Source organism: Microcaecilia unicolor, chromosome 3 (assembly GCF_901765095.1).
Source record: "Microcaecilia unicolor chromosome 3, aMicUni1.1, whole genome shotgun sequence".
NCBI classification, from domain to species: Eukaryota; Metazoa; Chordata; class Amphibia; order Gymnophiona; family Siphonopidae; genus Microcaecilia; species Microcaecilia unicolor.
Window position 1 is genome coordinate 156,201,895 of NC_044033.1, and position 24,927 is coordinate 156,226,821.

The window sequence follows — 24,927 nt, forward strand, 5'->3', positions numbered from 1 at the left end:
CAATGTGTGAAGCTTAACAAGGAAAAAAAAACTCTAACAAATGGTGGGTCGGACCCATATAAGACGCTTTAATTCTATTTCAAACGCTTTCACTAATTGGAACTGCTGTTCCATCAGTCTTTCTTGCTGTAATAAACAACTCCAATTGGGATGGGTCAAAAAAGATAAATTTTTCTTGTTGGTAGGTTACTAAACACTTGCATGGAAATTTTAGAAAAAAGTAGCTCCCATGTTAATCACTTCTTGTTTCTTCTGCAGAAATTTCCGTCGACGTAGCTGTGTTTCTTTTGACACATCTGGGAAAATATTAATCTTTAATCCCTTAAATATTTTATCACGATGTTTATAAAATAGTCTCAAAATCCAGATTTTATCGGGTAATAAAGTTACTGTCGCATTTCCTTGGCTTGATTTTCCACCTGTGTGTTTAAGCTTTTAATTTTATCCTCAACATTTTCGACATCTTGTTTAAGTTTATGTATCTGTGGAAGCAGAGCTTTGCCGAGATCTGCTATCAAATTCCATAAACAGTCAAGTGTAACTTCGGGAGGTTTATGCTGAAATCGAGCAATTGAAAAGCTTCCTACCTCCTGTTGCAGGGAACGTCCAGCCCGATTGGGGTTAATTTCTCCCTCCGTTGGTATCCCAGTCAGCACGGTCCTCTCTCCTTCATGTTCTTCTCTTGCCCTCGGTCTACCTTCGTCCATTTCCCTTTCCGGGTTAGGATTCACTGACGCCGCCTGTGGAGGAGCAAACCCGTGTTGTGTTGGAGGGGGAGGAGGTGTTCGAGCGTCGGGGCTCAAAGATATTTCAAGCTCAAGGGATTCCCGCACGCCTTCACCACCGGCGGATGATCCCAGCGAGCTGCTCACCGGCGTACTCGCATCTTGTTGAGCGCGCTGCAAAAAGACATCAAGTGGGCTGCTTCGGGTGGGGGTTATCGGGCGCTGGTGGGCCACGGCAGCTGCCTTCCCTCTCCTCTTCGGCATCTCTATGTAAGTTTGCTAGGATAAACCCGCAAAAAAAAAGGAAAATTTGCAGGAGCTCTAAAAATGCATCCAACCTACACGGCGGCCATTTTGAACCGCAGGAGACCCATCTTACCTCAGTAGAGCATGCTAAATTTCAGAAAGGTTGGGTGGGACTTGGTAGACGCCCTGGTGGTGCAGAGGAGGGCATTAGTAATGATTCTTTTTCGTATAGGACTGGATGTACAGATTACGTCAGTTAAACGTTGCCCAGAGGGTAGGTACGTTTTAGCAGAAGTAGTGTTGGAAGGTGAACAATTAATACTTTGTAATCTTTATGCTCCTAATATTTTAGACAAAAATGTTTTCATAGCTTAATTGCTCTCTTGACACCTTATCAGGAGGGCAATATTATTTTGAGAGGGGATTTTAATTTGGTATTTGACCCTCAGATGGATAAATCCTCCGTGGCCCAGAGCTTAAGCCAGTACTCTAGAGGCCTGCCCTTTCTCTGCAGTGCATTAGACCTGATAGATGTTTGCCGGGTCCTACACCCCACACTTAGAGATTACACACATTTATGACGTGCTCATTTGACGCAGTCACACATTGATTACTGAAAATTTAATGGAATAGGCTAAAACTTGGTATTGGAGAAAAACTGGTGAAAATACACATAGTTTGAAAATGAGCCATATTGGACCAAAGGTTCTAGAGAAATGTCTCCCTTCTAGAAGAAAATGACCCAGTGCATGTATGTTAGAGAAGCAGTTCCACCTTCCGTAGCATAGAAACTTACATACAGTGAAAAATAGCATTTAAGGGATGCCTCCTTTCAAACTGATTTCCCCTTGTTCTGTACGTTCCCCAAACTTCCAAATTTCCCCCTGAAAACTGTTTCCTGCAGCTGCGCTACCCCAAACTTCCCCAAGCATCTGCTTTTGACCCCCCATAATTACCCACTACCCCCTGAAAATTCCTCTCCACTCCAAAACTACCCCATGCAACTCTACCCCCACCCCCAAAACATTCCTCCGCAACTATCCTATCACCCTCAACTGCTGCCTGACCTTTATCTTCTATGTTAAAGACACACACAGTGACAACAGAACTACAAACACACACGCAGTGGTTGGAAATAATTCTATTCCTTTCCCAACTTATTCATCCTCTTTGTTGTATTTAATAAGATAAATGGAAGCTGTAGAAGTCTATCTGAAATTTTTAGGAGTATTAGGTTAGGGCATCCACTGTAGAACCTCTTGACAGTTTTATTGAGGGAATGATATGGCAGAATTAGGTATTTGTACTGGCATTGTGCCTGACATTTTGTTCTTATATGCATGCATTGCCAGGTAGCAGAACCTGAATTTTATTTCTTGCTCAGATCTTTCACTTCATGGGATGGGGAGAGGGGGGGAGTGTTTTAGGAAGAGCGTTCACAACTCCTGGGAAAAGGGAGGTCCAGCCTTCAGTCAGTAGCAATACCTAGTAGTCAGAGTCAGGGTCCTCTGCATTAGCATGAATCCAGAGGGAGCTTGGTTTCATATGACTAATACTGTCAAAGCAATTGCTGGATTAAGTAAGATGAGACAAATATAAAAAAATAAGGGCAAAATTCCTAGGTATATGAGAATATAGGCCACAAGAAGCTGATCCAGACTGAGCTGGAAGCCCATAGAAGCAGAAGGAAATTGAATGGCTTAAAAAGAAATTATTGCTTTTTCAGGCCACAGACACAGAGACAAAGATCAAAGTGTGCACCAGAGCTTACAACTTGCTGGTGCAGAAGCTTCACTTCAATCCCAGTGACATCATCTTTGATCCCAACATCCTGACTATAGGCACTGGTATGGAGGAGCACAATCTGTATGCAGTCAACTTCATTGAAGCTACTAAGAACATCAAGGTGAGCCCAGATGGAGTTGCTGGTGGGGTGAGCTCCTTGAATTTCTTTTTCTTGTTCCTCTCTGTGTATTCCATTGTGGACCTTCTAGGCCTGCCTCCGTGCTCGCCTGTTTCTCACTTGCCTTCCTTCTTTTTCTCTCTTTTTATAAACACACCAGCCAATATTCAACCTGTGACGGACAGCATTTTTTTTTGTCTGCTGCCATTTCTAAAACCAGAAATTCAATGCTGGGTCCTTTGCAGGCTTCAGCATTGAATTTCTGTTTTTTTAAAAGCTGGCTAGCACATGCCCAGTTAAGTCAATATTTAGACTTAACTAGCCATGGGCCAGCGCATAAAGATAGGACAGCTATTTATTTAGCCCTGAATATGGGAAACTAACTGGACTATACCCCTGGAATGCCCCCAGTGTAGCCGGCTTCCACTTCAGTGCTAAATGGTCATTTTCAGTGCCACTGACTGGTTAAGTGCCGCTGAAAATGACCAGATAGCCACATACAAGTGAGTTAACCAGTTGGTGGCCATTCCTGGCTGGTTAACTCACTTTGAATATTGGCCAGACAGGCTTTTATGTGATGGTGCTATTGAATTTGGATCTGAGATTCTATTTTGTAAAGGCACATGGGCAACTATATTGCCTTCATAAAAAATGACTTTTTTGGACTTCTCAGTACTCATTGGTTACCTATGACACACAAAATCACTTAAAAAATTCTTCTTCTGATTTTTAAAATCAAAAGTTCAGAGACCTCTTCTTGGCTCGTACTTTAATCTTGTATGTCTCTTCTCGTACTCCGTTCATCTCAGCAACACCTTCTGGTGGTTCCATCTTTTCACCATATTAGACATGATGTGACACGTGAGTCAATATTTTCAGTTGTAGGTCCCACTATGGAATGCAATACCTCTCTATCTTAGATCACAAACTTCTTTAGCTAAATTCAGAACAGATCTTAAAACATTCCTTTTTGAAGATGCTTTTGCACTTGCATAAGATTGACTGTGGGTTCGGCCTTTGGACTAGGAAGTCAGTGCAGAGGTATTACCCTCCCTTCTGTCCTTGCTTTATACCCCTCTTTCCTATTATTTATTGTAGTTCCGTTTCTCCCTTTTTCGCTGTTTTTCCAATTTTTCCCTTCTCTTTTGTTCTTTCTCTTTCTGATTTTTTTAGAATTGTAAGCCACATAGATATATTATTATGATTTGGGGATAGCAAGATTGAAATAAACTTAGAAACTTGGAAGTGCTTTGTTATAAAATCAAGCTTTATGGGACTATCTTTTTTTTTTATATAAGGATGCTTGTTTTAAAGTGCCAGAAAGATACGTATTTTATAAATACAATAGAAAAAACATGTTCCAAAGAGATAAATATAAATATCAAACTTCACCAAACATCTCATTAAAATTATGGTATGACACTGAGCAGTCATGGGTGACAAAGAGGAATTCCATTTATATTAAAAAGATATACCCCATCCTGATGTAGGGCATGGCTTAAAAAGTGATTGTGTTGGTGACTTGATCTAAGGGGACTGCTTCCTTTAAAATTTAAAAATTTTATTTTTTGGAGTTATATATGTCTGAGTGCTAAATGTTTGAATACACAACTATAGATGGGGAAATTTAAATGTGCAGTGGTGGATGGGGAAATAATTGAGATGGATCTATGATTACAACTTCCATTGGTAATGGAAAACTGAGTTGTCAAATCTCATTAGACTTTTATGTATGATGATCCTTTAAAAGATATATTTGGCTTCTTGAGAACCTTATTAATGACATGTTTGGTTGAAGTTTGTATGTGACACTCTGCATGAATATGTGTGTTTTATAAAATATGAGTATTCATTGCAAATCTGCCCAAACTGCACCTATGGCAACACTTATGTGCAAGTTTTGTTTACATGTGAATTTGGTTGTGCAGTTTTATAAAGTCATTTTTCTATATCAAACATGTTTTACGTGTGGAAAATGCTTTATAAAATAACACCCTATGGGAGTAATTCTCTAAGAAGGCGCCTCCATTTAAGCAACAGATATGCATGTATTTCATTAGAATAATGGCATATATGCAGGTATGTGTGCACATATGCATGTATATACCAAATATGCATCTACTTACTATGTAATAAATATGCACGTAATAATAAATATGCATATATTGTGGATAGTATGGAGGTAGAAGGGTGGGTGTTCACATAGCATTAATTAGAATTTACACGCAGAACTGTCTAAGCGTATTCTATAATGTGATGCGTGTAAATTCTAAGTCACGTAGTTGAAAAGGGGGTATGGAATGGGCGGGTCATGGGCATTTCTAAAATCTATGCATGTGGTTATAGAATACACCCGGAACACACGTAATTTAAGCATTAGCATTTTCACCAAGTTTTACTTGGCGTAACTGCCCGCGACTAAATTTAGTCACGCGGACGGGAGCTCAGTGTGTTCTATAAACCTCATGGAAATTTGGGCCTATTCTGTAAAGTATGCCTACATTCTGATATACTTTATAGAATACGCCTATGTGTATTTTGTTTTGATTTTTTAGGCATCATATGTAGAATCTAGTCCTATGTGCATAACTTACAGAAACTAAGATATGCATATATCGCAAGAAGTTAGGTGTAGACATGCCAGCTTTATGGCTGGCGTAAGTGTTTGCAAGTTATATACATGTATCTCACCTGTTAGGCTAGTACTCTATAAAGGAAAGCACATGCCTACTTTCCCTTATAGCAGGCCTTGCCTACTTTCATAGAATCTAGGAGTCAGACCAAAAATCTAGGAACAACTGGAATTATGTATGCACATTAATAAATTGCATATTCATAATATGCTGATTGTGATGTACAGCAAGCTATGTATTACAATAGCAGGGAAGGCGTGGATAAGAGGCTACTGCTCTCCCCATTGCCCACCCACCTGCAATGTATCTGGCAATGGAGAGAGGCTTTAGTCTATGGTTGTTAGGGCTTTGAAGGAGAGGTTAATGCTGCAGCTGCTAGAGATGAATAGGCAGTTCACAGATAGTTTTGAACCAGTAAATTTCTCATTAAGGTTTACACCTATGTTTGCTAAGCGGTGCTATGGGCGTGTTAGTGTTCATAACATGCATAAATGGGGTACGCGCTTTAAACGCTAACGCGCCCATAGAAATGTATAGGTGCGTTAATGTTTAACGTGCCTTAAATTTACAGTTGCGTTAAAAACGCTAGCTCACCTTAGTAAACATACTCCTTAATTTCATAAGGCTTTGCTTCCATTCTGTATTTTCGGGGAGGGGGGGAGTGGAGGGAGTCTTAGAAAATCAGGCTCTAGATGATTATGTATACATATGATTGGCATTCAATACTGTTTTTCCAATTACTTTAGTGTTTCAGGAACCATGTATTTATTAATAAAATTTTGGATATAGACATCTAAAAAAATGTGCTCTTTCTTCATGATCTTAACTGACTTGCTGTACTTTAATAAAATGTATGAGCTTGAAATGGGTTTAGCTCTGTTTTCTTTTTTTTTTTTTCTTTTTTTAAAATCTTAATTAGAAAACTCTCCCTGGAGCCAAAGTTAGTGGTGGCCTTTCAAACCTTTCATTCTCGTTTCGAGGCATGGAAGCCATCAGGGAGGCAATGCATGGAGTCTTCCTTTACCATGCAATTAAGGTACGTCTTAATACCACTTTCAGTTTACTGGGGTCTGTAGTGAGTATCTTTATTATGTCACTCAACCGTATAACGATAATAATAAACATGACAAAAGTGAGCATCATGCAAAATAGCAACAAAACACAGAATAGAAAGGTGAGTTTTTTTTTTTTTTAATTATAATACTCTTCTACTATCTGTTAAACCCTACTCCCCTCTGGCCATGCCGAGGTTTAGTCCAACCCCTGTATTCTCTGAGCTTCCCAGAGCCCCAATAAAATATAGTCCTTACACTTCCAGATCATTCAACAAAGCAGATTGAATGCACATTGTTAATGTACTCAGATAAGGATCTTAGAGTTTTAGAAAACGTTTTTGGAACACAAACTTGCAGTGTCAACAGAAAGTCTCTCCATTCGAATTAATTTGTGCATCCGATTATGGAGGTTGGTGCTTCATCCATTGCATCAAGATGCAACATTTAACTACCGAGCATGCTTTGCGAAGAAATAAGGTGGAGACATGTACCTCTTCCACAATATCATCCATAATGTCTAACAAACTTATCTTTTAACTCTCTTTAGTAAATTCTTATATAAACAAAAAAACAACAGTCAACTAAGAAATATCAATCTCAGTTATACTCAAACAGCATAAATGATTGCAGTAAAACCCCATAGTCCCCTCTAATGAGAAAATAAAAGCCCAAATATTACATTCCCGCCCTCCCCCCCCCCCCAAAAAAAATATCCTCCCCTAGAAAGTGCCATTAACAGCAGGCTAGAGCCAGATAGAACACAAAGAGCAATAAACACAAGAACATAGATTATCATGAATTCTCTATGTTATAAATGTGTCATAAGAACATAAGAACAGTCATGCAATATCAAGACAAATGGGGTACATCAGTAGTACAAATTAATCTGTCTAAACAAGTTCCCATTTTGTTACCATATCGAAACGATGCCGGCTGTATTGAAGAGTGTTCATCGTGTGCTGGTGAATTAATTCATTTTCAGCATACTGTAACATAAAATATTGTTCTCTGTTTTCTCTAAAGTTGAGAGCAAAATCTTGTTGGGCCTTTCTAAGTTGTATATTTAAGACAATAATTTGGTGGTTCATTTTCTTATATCGAAATTTCAAAGAAGAAATAATCTTGCCTCTTAAGACTGCCTTGGCTGTCTCCTAGAATAGTCCAGGGGCATTAACATGTTGCTGATTTTTTAGGCCAAAGTCCTCCCATTTTGTAGTTAAAAACTTATGAAATCGGTAATCTTCAAACAGACCCTGAGATGTGCGCCATAGAGGTCCATGGTCATACCTCGTAAAATGAAAACCTATTTCTTTAAAAAGACTGAAACTTTTCCAAAATTCACATGGTACAAGAACTTGGAGACCTACTGCTGGAACTGGAGGCAGCTGATCCATAATTCTAAAGACTCACCTACTAGGACACAGCTTGTGGCATAAGCTAATCCTGAGGAAGCTACCACACTATCTACAGCAAAAGTGGATCTCACATGGTGCAAAGTACTAAATGGATAATGATCTTGTTTTTCCTCCCTTCGCAGTCTTCTCAAAGTTTATCCAGAATTTAGCAGTGAAGAGGAATAATAGCGGCTTCACACCTTGTGTCAGAAGTGACCAATCCCAGCCATCCCTTGTATGCAAGGCTAGCTAGGAGTTATGGTAATGCAAAAAAACCCCGTATCTATACACAGGAATACAAAGACTTGAAATGTTGTTCTTCTTCAAATCATCTTACTAGAGTTTGTAAAGTGACCATCAAGAGTACAGAGCATCATAGTAACCAACCTGCCACCACTCTGCAAGAAATGGCATGATTACTTTCTCCTCAGAAGCCTGTGCCACTGAGTTGAGGCAAATCATAATAATTAAAGGGGTAGCTGACTTTTATTTTCGGGAGATTTAGTCCTGTGAATATGCTTGTGGAGACTTTTTACTTTGTAGGTCCTTTTGAATTTGTCTTTCTTTTGTTTGGAAAGATGTTGGTGTTGTGAAACTGGACTTTTGTACAGCCTCACTGCCCATGGAAAAGAGATGCCTGAGGGAAGATATGATTGAGGTCTACAAAATCCTGAGTGGTGTAGAATGAGTGAATCAATGTTTTACTCTTTAGGGGACACACTATGAAGTTACATGGAAACACTTTTAGAACAAATAGGAGGAAATATTTTTTCACTGAGTGAATAGTTAAGTTCTGGAACTTTTTGCTGGAGGATGTAGTAAAAGCGGTTAGCATATCTGGGTTTAAAAAAGGTTTTGATAGTTCCTGGAGGAAAAGTCCATAGTCTGCTATTGAGACAGACATGAGAAAAGCCACTGCTTGCCCTGGGATTGGCGGCATGGAATGTTGGGTTTCTGTTAGGTACTTGCCACCTGGCTTGGCCACTGTTGGAAAAAGGATACTGGGCTAGATGGACCATTGGTCTGACCCAGTATACTAATTCTCATATTCTTATGAGTGGGTCACCTCTAGTACTGTGAGGAGCCAATTGATGCCTGCTGTGACTTTGGCAAATCATGTTACTTCCCATTACCTCAGATTGCTGCTTAAATATTACTATATTTAGGCGAGGAATCCACTGAAGCTGTATCTAATTCACTACATGACATCTCATTGCCTTACAGAGACCAAAATGAATAAAAGGTGGTATTCTGACTTTGCATGAGTGCTTTCCTGCAGGTAAATAAAACCAATAAATCATTTTTGAATTGCTTAGCATATGAGGCTTGCTGATGGTGATCTAGTTTTTGATGTACAAAACTGGGGAACTTCTAAACCTGGGTTTAGCACTCCACCCATCTACATCTCTGACCCTTCCACTCCATCTGGGGTGGAGTATTAAACCTCTGACTTCGTGATGGGGGGGCACTTGATGTCTATGGTCAGAGAGAATGGAGCCTGTTTTAGTATGGAAGTTCATTTTAAGGAATATGTGTCTTCTGTTCTTGACAGCTCTCCAAATCTGGCTCTATAAAGTTGATTTCTTGAATGATGGTTATGTGAGTGGCTCTTCCTTAGGCAGAGAGTATCCGGGGCATTCAGTAGTCAGAAAGCATGACTGTTGTCCAAAAGGAAGCTTGAATTAATAACTTGTATTTTTATTGCTGTTCAGATTGGCATGGACATGGGCATAGTGAATGCGGGCAACCTTCCTGTCTATGATGATATTGACAAAGAGCTTCTGCAACTGTGTGAGGCCCTCATCTGGAACAAGGATCCAGAAGCAACAGAAAAACTCCTCCGCTACACCCAGGTAACATAACATGAGTATCTCTGTGTGATAGGGAATATTTCCATATTCAAAAGAACCTGGCATCCATAGAGTTATGGATGAAGGGGATCTGCCCCATACTCAGGTAACATGGCACAGAGCATTCTCTGCATAATAGAGAACTTCCATACACCCATGTAGCATGATCCACCCTCTTTGTAATTGAGAACTCCTCTGTCCTAGAACTAGATACATTGTATCATGCTTTGAAAAATAGTTGACTTGAAGGCTCATTTTCAAAAGAGAAAAAAGTCCAAAAAGTGACATAAGTCTGCATTTGGATGTTTATCTCGCAAAAACGTCCAAATCAGTATTTTCAAAACCTCTTTTTAGACATTTTTCTATGAAGTCCGTCAGAAGGACGTCTAAATCTCAAGGGTGCATGCCAGGGGTGTGTTCAAGGCGGGACTTGGGCGTTCCTAAGACTTAGACGTCTTTCAGCAATAATGGAACAAAACAAAAACGTCCAGGACTAAAACAGACGTTTTGAGCTAGACCTCTTTTTATAACAGATAGCTGCAGTGGGAATTGAATCCACTTCCCCAGGATCAAAGTCTGCTGCACTAACCACTAGGCTACTCCTCTACTCCATACAAGAGGTGCCACAAATGACCAGATGACCACTGGAGGGAATTGGAGATCACTTCTCCTTACTCCCCCAATGGTCACTATCCCCCTCCCACCCCCAAAAAATGTGATTAAAAATATTACTTACCAGCCTCTATACCAGCCTCAGATGTTATACTCTGGTCCATTAGAATAGCATGCAGGTCCCTGGAGTAGTCTAGTAGTGGTGCAGTGCACTGCAGACATATGGACCCAGGCTTCTACCTCCCCCTACTTGTTACACTTGGGGAGGAAACTGTGAGCCCTCCAAAACCCACCAGAAACCCACTGTACCCACATATTGGTGCTCCCTTCACCTGTAAGGGCTATAGTAATGGTGTACAGTTGGGGGTAGTGGGTTTTCGGGGGCTCAGCAGACAAGGTAAGAAAGCAATGGTGAGATGTGTACCTGGGAGCATTTTATAAAGTCCACTGCAGTGCCCCCAAGGATGCCCTATTGCTTTCCTGGGATGTCACTTTTCCACTATTCTACCTGATGCCAAGTTTCTATTTTTTTTTTTTTTGTATCATCTGAGCCATGTGTCTATTGTTTATCATTAGATTTGGGCTTTGAATTCAGATCTATAGATGAAAAGGAGGTCTCATTACATATATCTAAATACCACAGTGCTATTTTCCTGTCCCAATGCAACTGAAGCTTTTACCTCTTCTGTCGCGTTTGTGAGTCCTTGTGCCCAGGTGGAGCATGGAGGCGAAGACTTGAACCTGCGCTCTGCTGGGCAGCCAAGCAACCCCCGAGGCTTCACCTGTGATGACTGCCGTTCCTCGAGGGTTGAGCCCCCAGGTGCAGGCAGCCGACAGGGCTTTTGGATGCTGGCTGGGGTCAGATGGCCGCAGGTAGCAGGCAGAAAGAAACTGGATTCAGGCAGCAGTCAGGTCAGGCGACAAGCAGAGAGTTGTCAGGATACGGGCAGCGGTCGATTCAGGCAGCAAGCAGAGGGTAATCCGGTGTTCAGGCAAAGGTCAGGTCAAGCAGCAGGCAGAGGATAATCCGATGTTCAGGCAAAGGTCAGGCAGCAGGCAGAGGATAATCCGGTGTTCAGGCAAAGGTCAGGTTAGGCAGCAGGCAGAGGATAATCTGGTGTACAGGCAAAGGTCAGGTCAGGCAGCAGGCAGAGGATAATCTGGTGTCCAGGCAAAGGTCAGGAATGAGAAGAAACCATCTTAGGAAACGATACAACACCACAGCTATCACCTACCAAAGTAGAAGCCAAAGCAAAGAAGTGGAGTAGAGTTGCCCTTTAAATAACCCTCAGTATCAGGGGAAGTAGGATCAGCTGGTAGGGAGAGCCCCTCGCCCACCATCAGGGAGAGCGCCATCAGCTGACCGGGAGAGGCTGTCATTGTCTGCCAGCCAAAAGAGCAGGAAGAGCCGGGACCAACCCCGAGGAGCAGGAGGCGGGGCGAGGAACTCGGCATCCCAAGTGTGGACAGGCCGAGGAATACCCGGAGCACCGGCCTAGCCAAGGTGGCCGGTGCTCTGCATCGCAGGAGCCCTCCGGAGCGACGTGAGCCGGCAGGGGAACAGAAGAGCCAGCAGGCAGGGAAGTGTCACAGCAGGCCTGGAAATCCCCGGAGCGCCGGACCAGCCAAGATGGCCGGTGCTCCGCGTGGCAAAAACGCCCCTTACCGAGGTGAGGAGCGTGACATCCTCAGTACATGTAGATGGTTTCATCCCTATGTGGATTCTCTGATGTCATATGAGGCTTTCTTTCCAACCAAAGCTTTTACCACACTCAGGACATATAAATGGTTTCACTCCTGTGTGTATTCTCTGGTGCATTGTGAGGTTTACCTTCTGACCAAAGCTTTTACCAGACTCTATACATGCAAATGGTTTCTCTCCTTTGTGGACTTTCTGATGCACTTTGAGATTTACATTCCAACCAAAGCTTTTACCACACTTAGAACATGTGAACAGTTTCACTCTATTGTGGATTTTCTTGTGTGTTTTGCATTTGGATGTTTTTTGTTTGAAAATGGACCAAAAATTAAAACATCCAAATCACAAAACGTTTTTCCAAACAGCATTTTCAAAAGGAAAAGATAGACTTTTTTTTGTAAAAAATGACCTTTCCTGTTCTGATTTTGGACGTTTTACAAAAAACATCCAAATTCAGACTTAGATGTCATATCCAGAAATGCCCCTTGTGCATTTGACTTACCCAAAGTCACAAGGAGCAGCAGTGGGAATTGAACCCATGTTGCCAGGATCAAAGCCCGCTGCAGTAATAACCATTAAGCCACTCCTCGTCTGTTTTGGATGTTTTGCATTTGGACGTTTTTTGTTCGAAAATGGACCAAAAAAAGGATGTCCAAATCACAAGACGTCCATAGCATTTTTTAACACAAAAGATAGATGTTTATCTTTTTCGAAAATGACCTTCTTTCCTGTTTAGAATTTGGACGTTTCTGTAAAACGCCTTTCTCTGATGTAATTTCCTTTCTGCGAGGGCGGGACATGCTGAGAGGGAAGGGAAGCGACAAGGAGGTGAGCCTGCCTGCAGCTTTGCCGGTTCGCCGCGACTTTGGGTAAACTAAAGATTTCAAGGCAGGGAGCACAGGTGCACGAACGGAAAGTCGGGGAGCTGGGGGTGCGGGGGTGGGCTGGGGTTTGAACGAATCGCTGGACATGGAGGGGAGGGGAGGAGAATTGCTGGGCATGGAGGGGAGCGGAGGGCAGGGGAGAATGGAGAATTGCTGGACATGGAGGGGAGGGCAGGGGAGAGAGGAGAATCGTTGGAAATGGATTTGAGGGGAAGGCAGGGAAGAGAGAATTGCAGGACATGGATAGGTGGGGAGGGCAGGGGAGAGAGAAGAATTGCTGGACGGAAGGGAGGGGAGGGCAGGGAAGAGAGAATTGCTGGACATGGATGGGAGGGGAGGGCAGGGGAGAAGAGAATCGCTGGACATGGATGGTAGGGGAGGACAGGGGCAAGAGGAGAATCGCTGGGCATGGATGAGAGGGGAGGGCAGGGGAGACATGTTGGACATGGATGGGAGGAAAGGGCAGGGAAGAGAGAATTGCTGGACATGGATGGGAGGGCAGGGGAGAGGAGAATCGCTGGACATGGATGGCAGGGGAGGACGGGACAGAGGTGAATCGCTGGACATGGATGAGAGGGGATGGCAGGGGAGAGAGATTTGCTGGACATGGATGGCAGAGGAGGACAGTGGGCAGAGGAGAATCGCTGGACATGGATGAGAGGGGAGGGCAGGGGAGTGGAGACATGCTGGACATGGATGGGAGGGGAGGGCAGTAAAGGGAGAATTGCTGGACATGGGTGGGAGGGGAGGGAAGGGCAGGGGAGAGAGGAGAATTGCTGGACATGGATGGAGGTGAGGGCAGGGAAGAGGAGAATCGCTGGTCATGGATGGCAGGGGGGGACAGGGGCAAGAGGAGAATCGCTGGATATGGATGAGAGGGGAGGGCAGGGGAGACATGTTGGACATGGATGGGAGGAGAGGGCAGGGAAGAGAGAATTGCTGGACATGGATGGGAGGGCAGGGAAGAGGAGAACCGCTGGACATGGGTGGCAGGAGAGGACGGGACAGAGGAGAATCGCTGGACATGGATGAGAGGGGATGGCAGGGGAGAGAGATTTGCTGGACATGGATGGCAGGGGAGGACAGGGGGCAGAGGAGAATCACTGGACATGGATGAGAGGAGAGGGCAGGGGAGTGGAGACATGCTGGACATGGATGGGAGGGGAGGGCAGTAAAGGGAGAATTGCTGGACATGGATGGTAGGGGAGGGAAGGGCAGGGGAGAGAGGAGAATCGCTGGACATGGATGGGAGGGGAGGGCAGGGAAGAGGAGAATCGCTGGGCATGGATGGCAGGAGAGGACGGGATAAAGGAGAATCACTGGACATGAGAGGGGAGGGCAGGGGAGAGGAGAAATGCTGGAAATGGATGGAGAGGAGGGCAGGAGATAGAGTAGAATTGCTGGACATGGATGGATGGAGGAGTTTGCGGGGAGAGAATAATTATATGGATACAGGGGAGAGAAGAGAGAGGAGAAATGCTGGACATGGATGGAGGGGAGGAGAGAGGAGAAGTGCTGGACATGGATTGAGGGGAGAAAAGAAAAAAGAAGATGCACATGGATGGAGATGAGGGAAAGGGAAGAGAGGAGAAAAACTGCATATGGATGGAGAAAATAGGCAAAAGCTGGATCCACGTTATACCTCCTCCAGTCAATTCCTCGGAGGAGGACCCAGCTTTTACTTATGGATGTAGGGTAAGAAATGAAGAAGAAAGGAGGAAAGTAAAGAAATAAATGGAAAGGAAGCCCTGGAAATGGAGTTAAGAAAACAGATAGAGAGCAGCAGAATCAGAGACTGGGACCAATATGGATAGAAAAACAAAGTCACCAGACAAAGGTAGAAAAAATCATTTTATTTTCATTTTAGTGTTTGGAATATGTCCAATTTGAGTGTTTACATTTGCTGTCTTATTTTGCACTGGGTATACTGGAGCTGTAACAGCTTACAGAAATTATTTCTGATGAAAAAAAATCACGTTATATTTTTCTCCTACACTAGTATAATATTTTCATTGATGTCTATTTATATGCGCCATGGCTGGTATAAGGAGTGTGGCTAATGTGGGTGTGGCTATAATAGGGGTGGAGTTATTTGTGATGACCCCGCCCATAATGATTACTGGCACCTTTTTTTTTCTACAAAAAAAGCACTGGTTATAGATGGGTTGGGAGTAAGATGGTAAACTGTGGCAATGGGTTGGGGAGGAAGAGAAACTGGTAAGACGTGCAATGCTGCCTCTAGCATTACTTTTACCCACAAGTCCTCCCTGTGTGTGTGCCACCTTCTATGTTCTTCATTTAAAGACAGCCTGAACAGTTGTATTCACAACCCACCATACTTTAATTTCCTTTATATGGACTTGGTAATATGTGCTGAGATAAGAACCCCTAATCATTTAGAAAAGTTGGCTCCTGTGAGTACCGGTACCCAGATAACTGTCCTGACAGGTTATGACAGTTAACTTATGACAGTTATGACCCAGATAACTATCTGGACAAGTTATGACAGTTATGACAGCTGTCCAGGGACTGGTGTTGAATAAGCAATATTTAGGAAACTTCTGGACTGCCTAGTACTACCTGGATAGTGCCAGGATGGTCCGTAAAGATTTTCAGTGGCATTATCTGGATATTGCTGCTGAATATCTTAGTATGGCCCCAGTGAGGAGCACTTATATGGGTAGCAGCCATTACTACCCAGACAAGTGCTGCTGAATATCAGGGCCTGCATTTTTAATTCTGTATTTTAAGTTAAAACGTTTGGATTCTAACATACATAATCTAATTTATGTGTATTAATTTGATCTATTACTTATAAGCCACAAGCTAGGCATTTCACCAACCTTTTTTTGGGAAGTGGGGTAATTCCTAGTTTTTCTATATATGGTGACTGGTGCCCTAAAGCTTCAGCTTTTTTTTTTGTAAGTCTCTGTCTCTGCTTTTATTTTAGACACATGCAAAAGGAGGAAAGAAGTTGGTGCAGAGTGATGAGTGGAGGAATTGCACGGTGGAGGAGAGACTGGAGTATGCACTTGTTAAGGTGAGAGCTCCTACTTAACCCACTGTACCAAAACATTAGGGCTGGAGTCTCTGGGCTGGTAAGTGTTTTTATGAGGTGTAACACAAGAGTAATGCATCTGGATTGGCATAGATAAGATTAGTGCCTATCATTGAGGCTTCAGCTTCTGTGTTCCTGTCACCTTCATCCTTCTTTCATCAGGGTCTGTGCATTGTTATTTACTCATCTTTCATCAGCTTTCATATGATTCTGGGAGTTTCTCTGCAGAATTCGGAGGTGTAACTGCAGTCTTAGCTGAAAAATAAGAGAAAGCAGAGATGGAATGGATAAGGTGAAATTATATCATATAGCCAAACATCTGCAACAAGGTTAAATACTTTTATCAGGAGAAAGTAACATTATAGATCAGGGTGGAAGCCTAAACTGCAGTCTCCTCAAGCAAAAAGACGCTAGTCATGTGATTACAAGCAGTGGTGGTCTTAAGGTACTCACCTTGGCAGGCAGAGATTGCATAGAGAGCCCCTTTGGAGCATAACAGTGTTATGTAAAGAGATGGACTTGTGTGAATTTTTGTATGAGGGCATGGGTACTGCTACAGAGGAGCATGGCAAGATGGCGGCAGAAGCTGTGGGAAGAGAAGTGTGAGATAAAAGGATGGCCAGGTGCCCTTGTTAAGTGGCACAGATGATGTGCCACAGCTTTAGAGTGAAATGTGGGCATGGTTTAAGGAGCTGCAGCAGGTATGGCAAGTATCAAAAGAATGTGAACTTGGCAATGAAGCTGACGAGGTCCATGAATGGTCAAATGATTGACATCAAGAGACTGTAGAGCCTGTGATGGGGTATAGGGAGTGGGTATGGAAGAAAGATAACCAGAACACCCAAGTGAAATGTTTTATGTGCTAGAATCCAAGGTCTTAAAAGAGAATCGAAAATGAACTGGAAGCCAATGTAACTTAGATAAAGGAGTGACATGGTCAAATTTCCTGGACTTTAAAAGGAAGCGGGCTGTGCATTTCTGAAGAGTTTGTAGATGTTTAATTTGAGACAAGGGAAGTCCAATGTAGACAATATTGCAATAGTTGTGTCTAGATATAAGGCGTGTATAAGCATGTGACGAGAATCAAAGTCAAATAAGTTCTCGAAGAGAGCATAGCATCCGAAGAACAGTGAAATCTGATTTGACCACACTGGAAATTTGCTGTGTATCCAGACCCCCAGATAGCAGAAGGAAGGAACAGGTGTGATAGGAAGATCAAAAAATACGGGAACAATAGAGGGTTGTGATAAGGTCCCAGAGATCCAGGGATTAGTTTTAGATTATGGGCGGTTAACCAGGACACCACAGCAGGAAGGCAGGACTGGAGTGGAATCAAGTCGATATTAAGAGGGGAAACAGGAAACAAGAGGCGTGATGAATGAATAAACAACTAAACTGCTATGTGAACATTGTAGTCATTATCTTAGAAGACCAGATGAGATGAACCCATGCAAGATGGAGACACGAAAACAGTGAAAAAGATAATAAAATCCTTGATGGTGAAATGAAATAGTTTTGCAACAGATTGTGCCACTGTTCTTGTATCTTATTCTACACTATCTGTGTTGGACTGTGGCTTCTGAAACTGGAAATACAGACATAGTATCTTCTGAATAAGGCAGAGAGTCCAGGAGTGTTTCTTTGCTAAGATATCTGGGAGATGTTCACACAAGGAATCAAATACCCTTGCTTAGGAGTGAGGTTCATTATTGTCATGATATAAACAAAACGAATCCAGTTGGAGACATTGTCTCCCTCCAAGAAGAAGCAAGTGCTGATACATACACATACATGACATAGAGATAAAGCAATAAGGAGCTAAAATACTTAGCTGCCAGAGGAAGTGACATCACTTGAAGAGATGGCAGCTTTAAGCTGTTTGCTCTGGGGAGATCCTCACTGAAAGCACATGAAATAGCTCCCTTTTTACAGATTTTCATTGAGTACTTGCACCTTCCTCTTTGCGGGGATCCACTAACAGTGGATATCTACTCGGAAGCGGCAGCCAATGAAGTCGGCAGTACAGTGCTCCCCTCCGGTGCACAGTTTGAGCCATGTGTCCAAGATGGCAGTGGGTGATGTGGTATCTCCTTGCCATGCGGTTCCCACCAAAGTAGAACTTACATCCCCTCGATCTGAAATGTGGGCCTGGTTTCAGGAATTGAAGTCTGATCTGACTTTGGTCAGGTCGGAACTCCAAGATACGCTGGAGGAACTTAAAAGAGATATTGGAGAGATCGGACGGTGGGTAGATGATATGGAGGTTCACGGCGAGGACTTGGAGCATCTCCGCACTCAGGTGGCGCAACTGGAACAGCAATGATTCTACCACTTTGAGGGGGTCTTTTACAAAGCCGCACTAGCATTTTTAGCTCGCAGTACATGTCAGCTGGTGGTAAATGCTGAGATGCCCATTATATTCCTATGGGTGTCTCGGCGTTTACTGCCAGCTAATTTTTACCACGAGCTAAACATGCTAGCACGGCTTTGTAAAAAACCTCCTGAAATTGGAAGATCTGGAGAATCTTACCTGCCGCTGCAACATTCGCTTACAAGGCTTGCCTGAGACGGTGATGGATTGTTGTATGGCGGAACCTGTGGGATCTATTCTGGCTAAATGTTTGCAGCAAGACAGAGACTCTTCCATTGTTCAGGCTCCTATTTTAGAGCAAGTTCATCGGGTAGCGGGTGCTCGATTGGGCAATCGGCCCAGAAAAATCTTGTCGTCCCTGCACAAGTACCTGGACCAGGGGAAAGTTCTGCATGCGGCACGCCATCAAGGTGGGATGGTGCGCTGAGAAGAGGCTGACATAGAGATTTACCCTGACATCGCCCCTTCCACTTTAACTCAGCAACGAGAATATAAAGAGTGAACCCGGTTGCTGCGGGAACGGCAAATCAGGTACTGGTGGCTTTTTCCCATCAGTCTCTCCTTCATGGCTGGAGGGGAAATCCTACGCAGCTCTCTCGGACTGAGCCGGCATCTATGGCCTCGACTAGTTCTCCACAGTTCTTCACATCGGGTGGCCTAAAAACATGGCTGAGCCTGGTCTCTATTGTGGCCTCAATTTATATGCCTTAGTAGGAGATATGCATAAAGCTGTTGAATACTACATTGTTCATATCTGCGTTTTCTGTTGTGGAATTTGCCTTGTTATTTGGGATCTAAGCTTCCTCTGGTGAGGGCCTATGTTTGTTCTTAACGTAGGCCCTACTCTTTTTTTTCTGGGGGGTGGAGGGAGGAGGTTTGTCTTTGGGTTGGGGAAGGAGTAGAGTGTGATTAGGGAATCTGTGGTAAATGGTTGAGTGTTCTGATTGGGATGATAGATGAATTACAAGAAGATTGTACACCAGAGATTCAACGAACCATCAAGGAAGTTACGCAGGATGGACTTGAACAGGGATTTCTTACTCGAAAAAAAGTATAGATATCTGAATAATACGACTCCGATGACCCCTGTACTTTATTACCTAAAGTACATAAAGATCCTGTACATCCACCAGGAAGACCTATTATGTCATCTAGAGGGTCACTTCTAGAACCCCTTTCTGTGTATGTAGAAAGCTTCTTGAAAGATTCTGTAATTGAGTGTCAATCCTACATCAAAGACACTACACATTTTTTGACCATTCTACGCGATACACAATTACCGCCTGCAAACCTGGTGATGGTCACACTTGATATTAAATTGCTATACACAATGATATCACAGGACGAATTGTTAGTTGTGGCTAAAGACACACTGGACAAGAGACCAAATCTGCATGACGTTCCTTCAGAATTCTTAATGACACTGACAGAACTGGCTTTATGTAAAACCTTTTTCAATTTCAAGACAAACTTTATCTACAAGTTTCAGGTGTGGCTATGGGGCGACCTTTGCCTCTACTTTAGCAAATTTATTTAAGGCTGCATTCGAAGATAAGTGGTTGACTGGGTCCCCGTACTATCCAAAAATTGTTTTGTAGCGTCGATATATTGACAACGTTTTTATGTTGTGGAACGGATCTTTGAGAGAATTACGTGAGTCATGGTTAAATCAAAGTCATGCTAAAATTCAATTCACTTTATCTCATTCAGAAATATAGATTCATTTTCTTGATGTAGAGGTCTTCTTGACAGAACAAGGGTTCAGGTCTAAAGTGTATACAAAACCCACAGACCGGAATACCAATTTAGAATGTGGGAGCTGTCAACCTAGGCTCCTGAAAAACAGTCTCCCATTCTCCCAATTTCTCCGTTTCAGAAGAATCTGTCCAACAGAAGCTGATTTCAAACATCAGGCACAAACTTTTGGGATGAATCTTATGCAAAGAAGATACCCTAAGCATGTTCTTAAATGAGTGTTTCTACGGGCCAAATACACTAACAGGGACTTACTTCTAATGCCCAAAAAGAAAGATGTACCTCAACAACAAATCATGACTTTTGTCATGCGATATGCCCCTGGAGGTGAGATGATAGCCAAGGTCGTTAAGTAGCATTGGGATATTATGCAGGTGCATCCCCTGTTCAGACAATGTGGGGTGAGGACTGCATTTTTACGAGCAAGAAACCTCAAGGAGTTGTTAAGTCCTGCAGAGCTACCAACTGTAAATACCATTACAGCGCAGATCGGTCATTTCAGATGTAACAAACCAAGTTGTAGGACATGTGAACTCACAGCTGAGACAGCCTGTGCCACAATGGACGGACTTATCAATTTAAACACCACACTACGTGCCATACAGCATATATTATTTATTACATTTGTCCATGCCACAAGGTTTACATTGGTAAATCAAGTAGATCTCTTAATGCCAGAATGACCGAACACAGATCTCGGATAACAGCGCAGAACTTGGGAGCTCCCCTCGTCCAGCATTGCCTGAGAAATAAACACACCATTGAATCATTACGCTGCATGGTGATTGATCATGTCACGCCCATCTCCAGAGGCGGTGACCGTAATAGAAAATTACTACAACGTGAAACCTTTTCGATTTATCATCTGGACACTACAGAACCGAATGGATTGAACACATACATTCAATGGGCCTGTTTCATGTAAAGCAGATTTACGTAATGATGACATCTACCCGGAAGCTTTTTTGGAGGTTGAGATACTTCTGGTATTACCGGTATTTAAAAGCACGTTACCGCCATGTTAGGGTTCCTGGGTAAGAGCCAGACGCTGTAGGAGACAAACCGTAAGCCTTGAACCAGTAGCAACCAACTGGAGAACAACATTTCTGCAGTATTCTACTAATTTTTTTCTCTGTTTTGCTCCCATAGGACTTTCCCTTGACAAAGCAATTAATGCGAAACAGGCACCTGTCAGGATTACAGCTATACCCGGGAGCTTATGCTGATAAGTTATCAATAGATATATTAAGTTGTCTCCACGAGTAAAAGCACTTTATTGAGATACAGAGTGGCCGTACAACGCCAACATAGTGATTGGAGATTAATACGTGCCTAGATATATTAAGGAGAAACAAAAACTATATAAGTAATAAAAATAACAAAAAATGTATAATTTAAAAATTAATTGAATCAAACGGGCACGGATGGTCGGGGGCAGTCTATGATTACAACTATCACGTAAGAAGGCACACCTGGCAGGTGTAAATAAACAGCCTCAGTGAATATATATGAGACTTCCCCGTTAGGACTGTTAGTAAGACCGGCTGGCATTATCTCACTATCCCATTATCTACCATTTGTTTGTTTGATATATATTTAAGGTGGATTTGTAGATTATCGCCATTTAACTTTGACAGTATTTCTGGGATAAGCAGCATAAAATGTATTGTACTGTTTGGGATCTTGCCATGTACTTGTGACCTGGATTGGCCACTGTTGGAAACAGGAGACTGGGCTTGATGGACCTTTGGTCTGTCCTAGTATGGCAACATTTATGTACTTGATGGGTTTTCTAACCTATTTTATAAGAAGTTTGTGCACTTGTTGGCTGCCCCTTTACCTTGGATGTGTAATGCCTTGATTGATGAGTCGCTTCTCCCGCTTTCTCTGTGCCAGACTGGGGTGACTTTGTTACTCAAGCTTGGGAAAGATCCAGAAAATTGTGCTGCTTACTGGCCGATTTCTTTGCTGGGTGTGGACTATAAGATTTTGACATGGATTTTGGCAGCACAACTTCAGAGTTTTCTTCCAGAGCTAGTGCATTTCAATCAGACGGGGTTTATTACGGAGAGGCAATCGAGTGATAATGTGAGGAGGTTGCTGGATTTGATCTGGGTGGCTTGTCGGGGGATGCTCCCGACTGTGGTGTTGGGATTGGATGCAGAAAAAGCATTTGATAATGTGTCTTGGCCCTTTCTGATGGCTACCCTTTGAAAATTCGGATTCTTGGGTCAGTTTTTGGATTAGATTTCTCTTATGATACCCCGGTGGCTCCTCTGTGGGTAAATGGTGTGTATTCCAAATTCTCCGAGGACAAGCAGGCTGCTTGTTCTCACTGATGGGTGACGTCCACGGCAGCCCCTCCAATCGGAAACTTCACTAGCAAAGTCCTTTGCTAGCCCTCGCGCGCCCGCGCGCACCGCGCATGCGCGGCCGTCTTCCCGCCCGAAACCGGCTCGAGCCGGCCAGTCTTCTTTTGTCCGCACTCGGTACGGTCGTGTTTTCGCCGTGTCGAGCCCCGGAAAGTCGACCTCGCGCGTCCAATTTGTTTTGAACGTGTTTTTTTCCTTCGGGAAAGCTTTGTCCTAGTCGGGAAGTGCTCCGGAAACCCCCCGCCGGGTTTCGTGTAAATCCTCCCCGTACTTCCAGCTTTTTTGCCCCGGTAAGTTTTCTTTCGTCGTCGGGGTAGGCCTCTTTTCGGCCTCGGTCGAGATTTTTTCTCCCTCTAAATTTGGTGCTTCAAATTTCGCCATTTCGGCTTTTGATTTCGCCGGCGTGATTTTTCCGCCCATGACATCGAAGCCTTCCAGCGGCTTCAAGAAATGCACCCAGTGCGCCCGGGTTATCTCGCTCACTGATCGACACTCGTCGTGTCTTCAGTGTCTGGGGGCCGAGCACCGCCCTCAGAACTGCAGTCTGTGTTCCCTGCTTCAAAGGCGGACTCAGGTAGCGAGACTAGCCCAGTGGAACGTGTTGTTCTCGGGCTCTTCGTCGGCATCGGCACCGGGATCTTCGAGTGCATCGACGTCGTCAGCGTCCAGACCATCTTCCTCGGCCGCCCCTGCATCGAGTGCATCGAGGCATCGGGCCTCTGCATCGGCGCCGAGACATCGGATAGCTGCATCGACGGCGGTGGTACCAGGACCTCGTCTGCTGATGTCGTCGGACGGTGGTGCATCGGGTGGAGTGCAGGTGAGGGCTGTCCATTCCCCTGCTGGTGGCGGTGAGCCCTCGGGTGGGTCTCCGCCTACCCTGAGGGCTCCTGCGGTACAGCCCCCCCGAGATCGACCTTCTTCAGTCTCGGCCCCGAGGAAGCGACGGATGGATTCGACGTCCTCCTCGTCGGTGCCGGGGAGCTCCGGTGACATGCTTTGGAAGAAATCGAAGAAGCATCGACACCGGTCTCCTCCCCGTGTCGGCACCGAGAGCTCTGGGTCGCCGAGGGATTCGGCACCCAGCAGGCATCGGCACCGAGAGGACCGCTCACCCTCTGTTCAGGAGGTGTCGATGCGCTCCGCTCTGGACAGCCCGGAACAGCCTCCACGCCCGGAACAGGTACTGACGTCGACGCCTGCATCGACCTCTCAGCCTTTCTCTGCAGCCGCTCTAAACGAGAGCCTCCGGGCCGTTCTCCCAGAGATTCTGGGAGAGCTGTTGCGCCCTACCCCTCCGGTACCGGCGGTGCTTGCGCCACCGGTACCGTCGAGCGTGGCGCCGGCTGGCCCATCGCCCAGGTTGAGGTCCCCGACGTCGGTACCGCGTGCGGTACCGACCGCGGCCACCTCCCAGGAAGGCTCCCCGACTACGTCGGCGGAGGGAGCTTCGCCGATGCGGGCGAGGGAGTCTACCTCTCGACGCCCCCATCGTGGACGGGGTTCCACGGAGTCGAGCAGGGCGAGGTTGCAGACACAGGTCCGTGAACTTGTGTCTGACACCGAGGGTGAGGCCTCGTGGGAGGAAGAGGAAGATCCCAGATATTTCTCTGACGAGGAGTCTGAGGGTCTTCCGTCTGATCCCACTCCCTCTCCTGAGAGACAGCTTTCTCCTCCCGAGAGTCTGTCTTTTGCCTCCTTTGTCCGGGAGATGTCTACGGCCATCCCCTTCCCGGTGGTTGTGGAGGACGAGCCCAGGGCTGAAATGTTTGAGCTCCTGGACTATCCTTCTCCACCTAAGGAAGCGTCCACTGTTCCCTTGCACCATGTCCTGAAGAAGACATTGCTTGCGAACTGGACCAAGCCATTAACTAATCCCCACATTCCCAAGAAGATCGAGTCCCAGTACCGGATCCATGGGGACCCAGAGCTGATGCGCACTCAGTTGCCTCATGACTCTGGAGTTGTGGATTTGGCCCTAAAGAAGGCTAAGAGTTCTAGGGAACATGCTTCGGCGCCCCCGGGCAAGGACGCTAGAACCTTAGACTCCTTTGGGAGGAAGGCCTACCATTCCTCTATGCTCGTGTCCAAGATCCAGTCTTACCAGCTCTACACGAGCATACACATGCGGAATAATGTGCGGCAGTTGGCGGGCTTGGTTGATGCTCTTCCCCCTGAGCAAGCCAAGCCTTTTCAGGAGGTGGTCAGGCAGCTGAAGGCGTGCAGAAAATTCCTGGCCAGAGGAGTTTATGACACTTTTGATGTTGCGTCCAGGGCCGCTGCTCAAGGTGTGGTGATGCGCAGGCTCTCATGGCTGCGTGCCGCCGACCTGGAGAATAGAATCCAGCAGCGGATTACGGACTTGCCTTG

The 24,927-nt window shown here is 44.5% G+C and overlaps 1 protein-coding gene across 1 annotated transcript in view; it reads left to right on the plus strand.

The window, feature by feature from the left end:
• MTR (5-methyltetrahydrofolate-homocysteine methyltransferase) overlaps positions 1-24,927 on the plus strand; it is a 345,546-nt gene that overhangs the window by 163,020 nt on the left and 157,599 nt on the right. Inside the window, 4 exon segments of the mRNA XM_030196515.1 lie at positions 2,698-2,877; positions 6,427-6,543; positions 9,669-9,809; positions 15,952-16,041. Of these exon segments, the coding sequence (XP_030052375.1) occupies positions 2,698-2,877; positions 6,427-6,543; positions 9,669-9,809; positions 15,952-16,041 (528 nt within the window).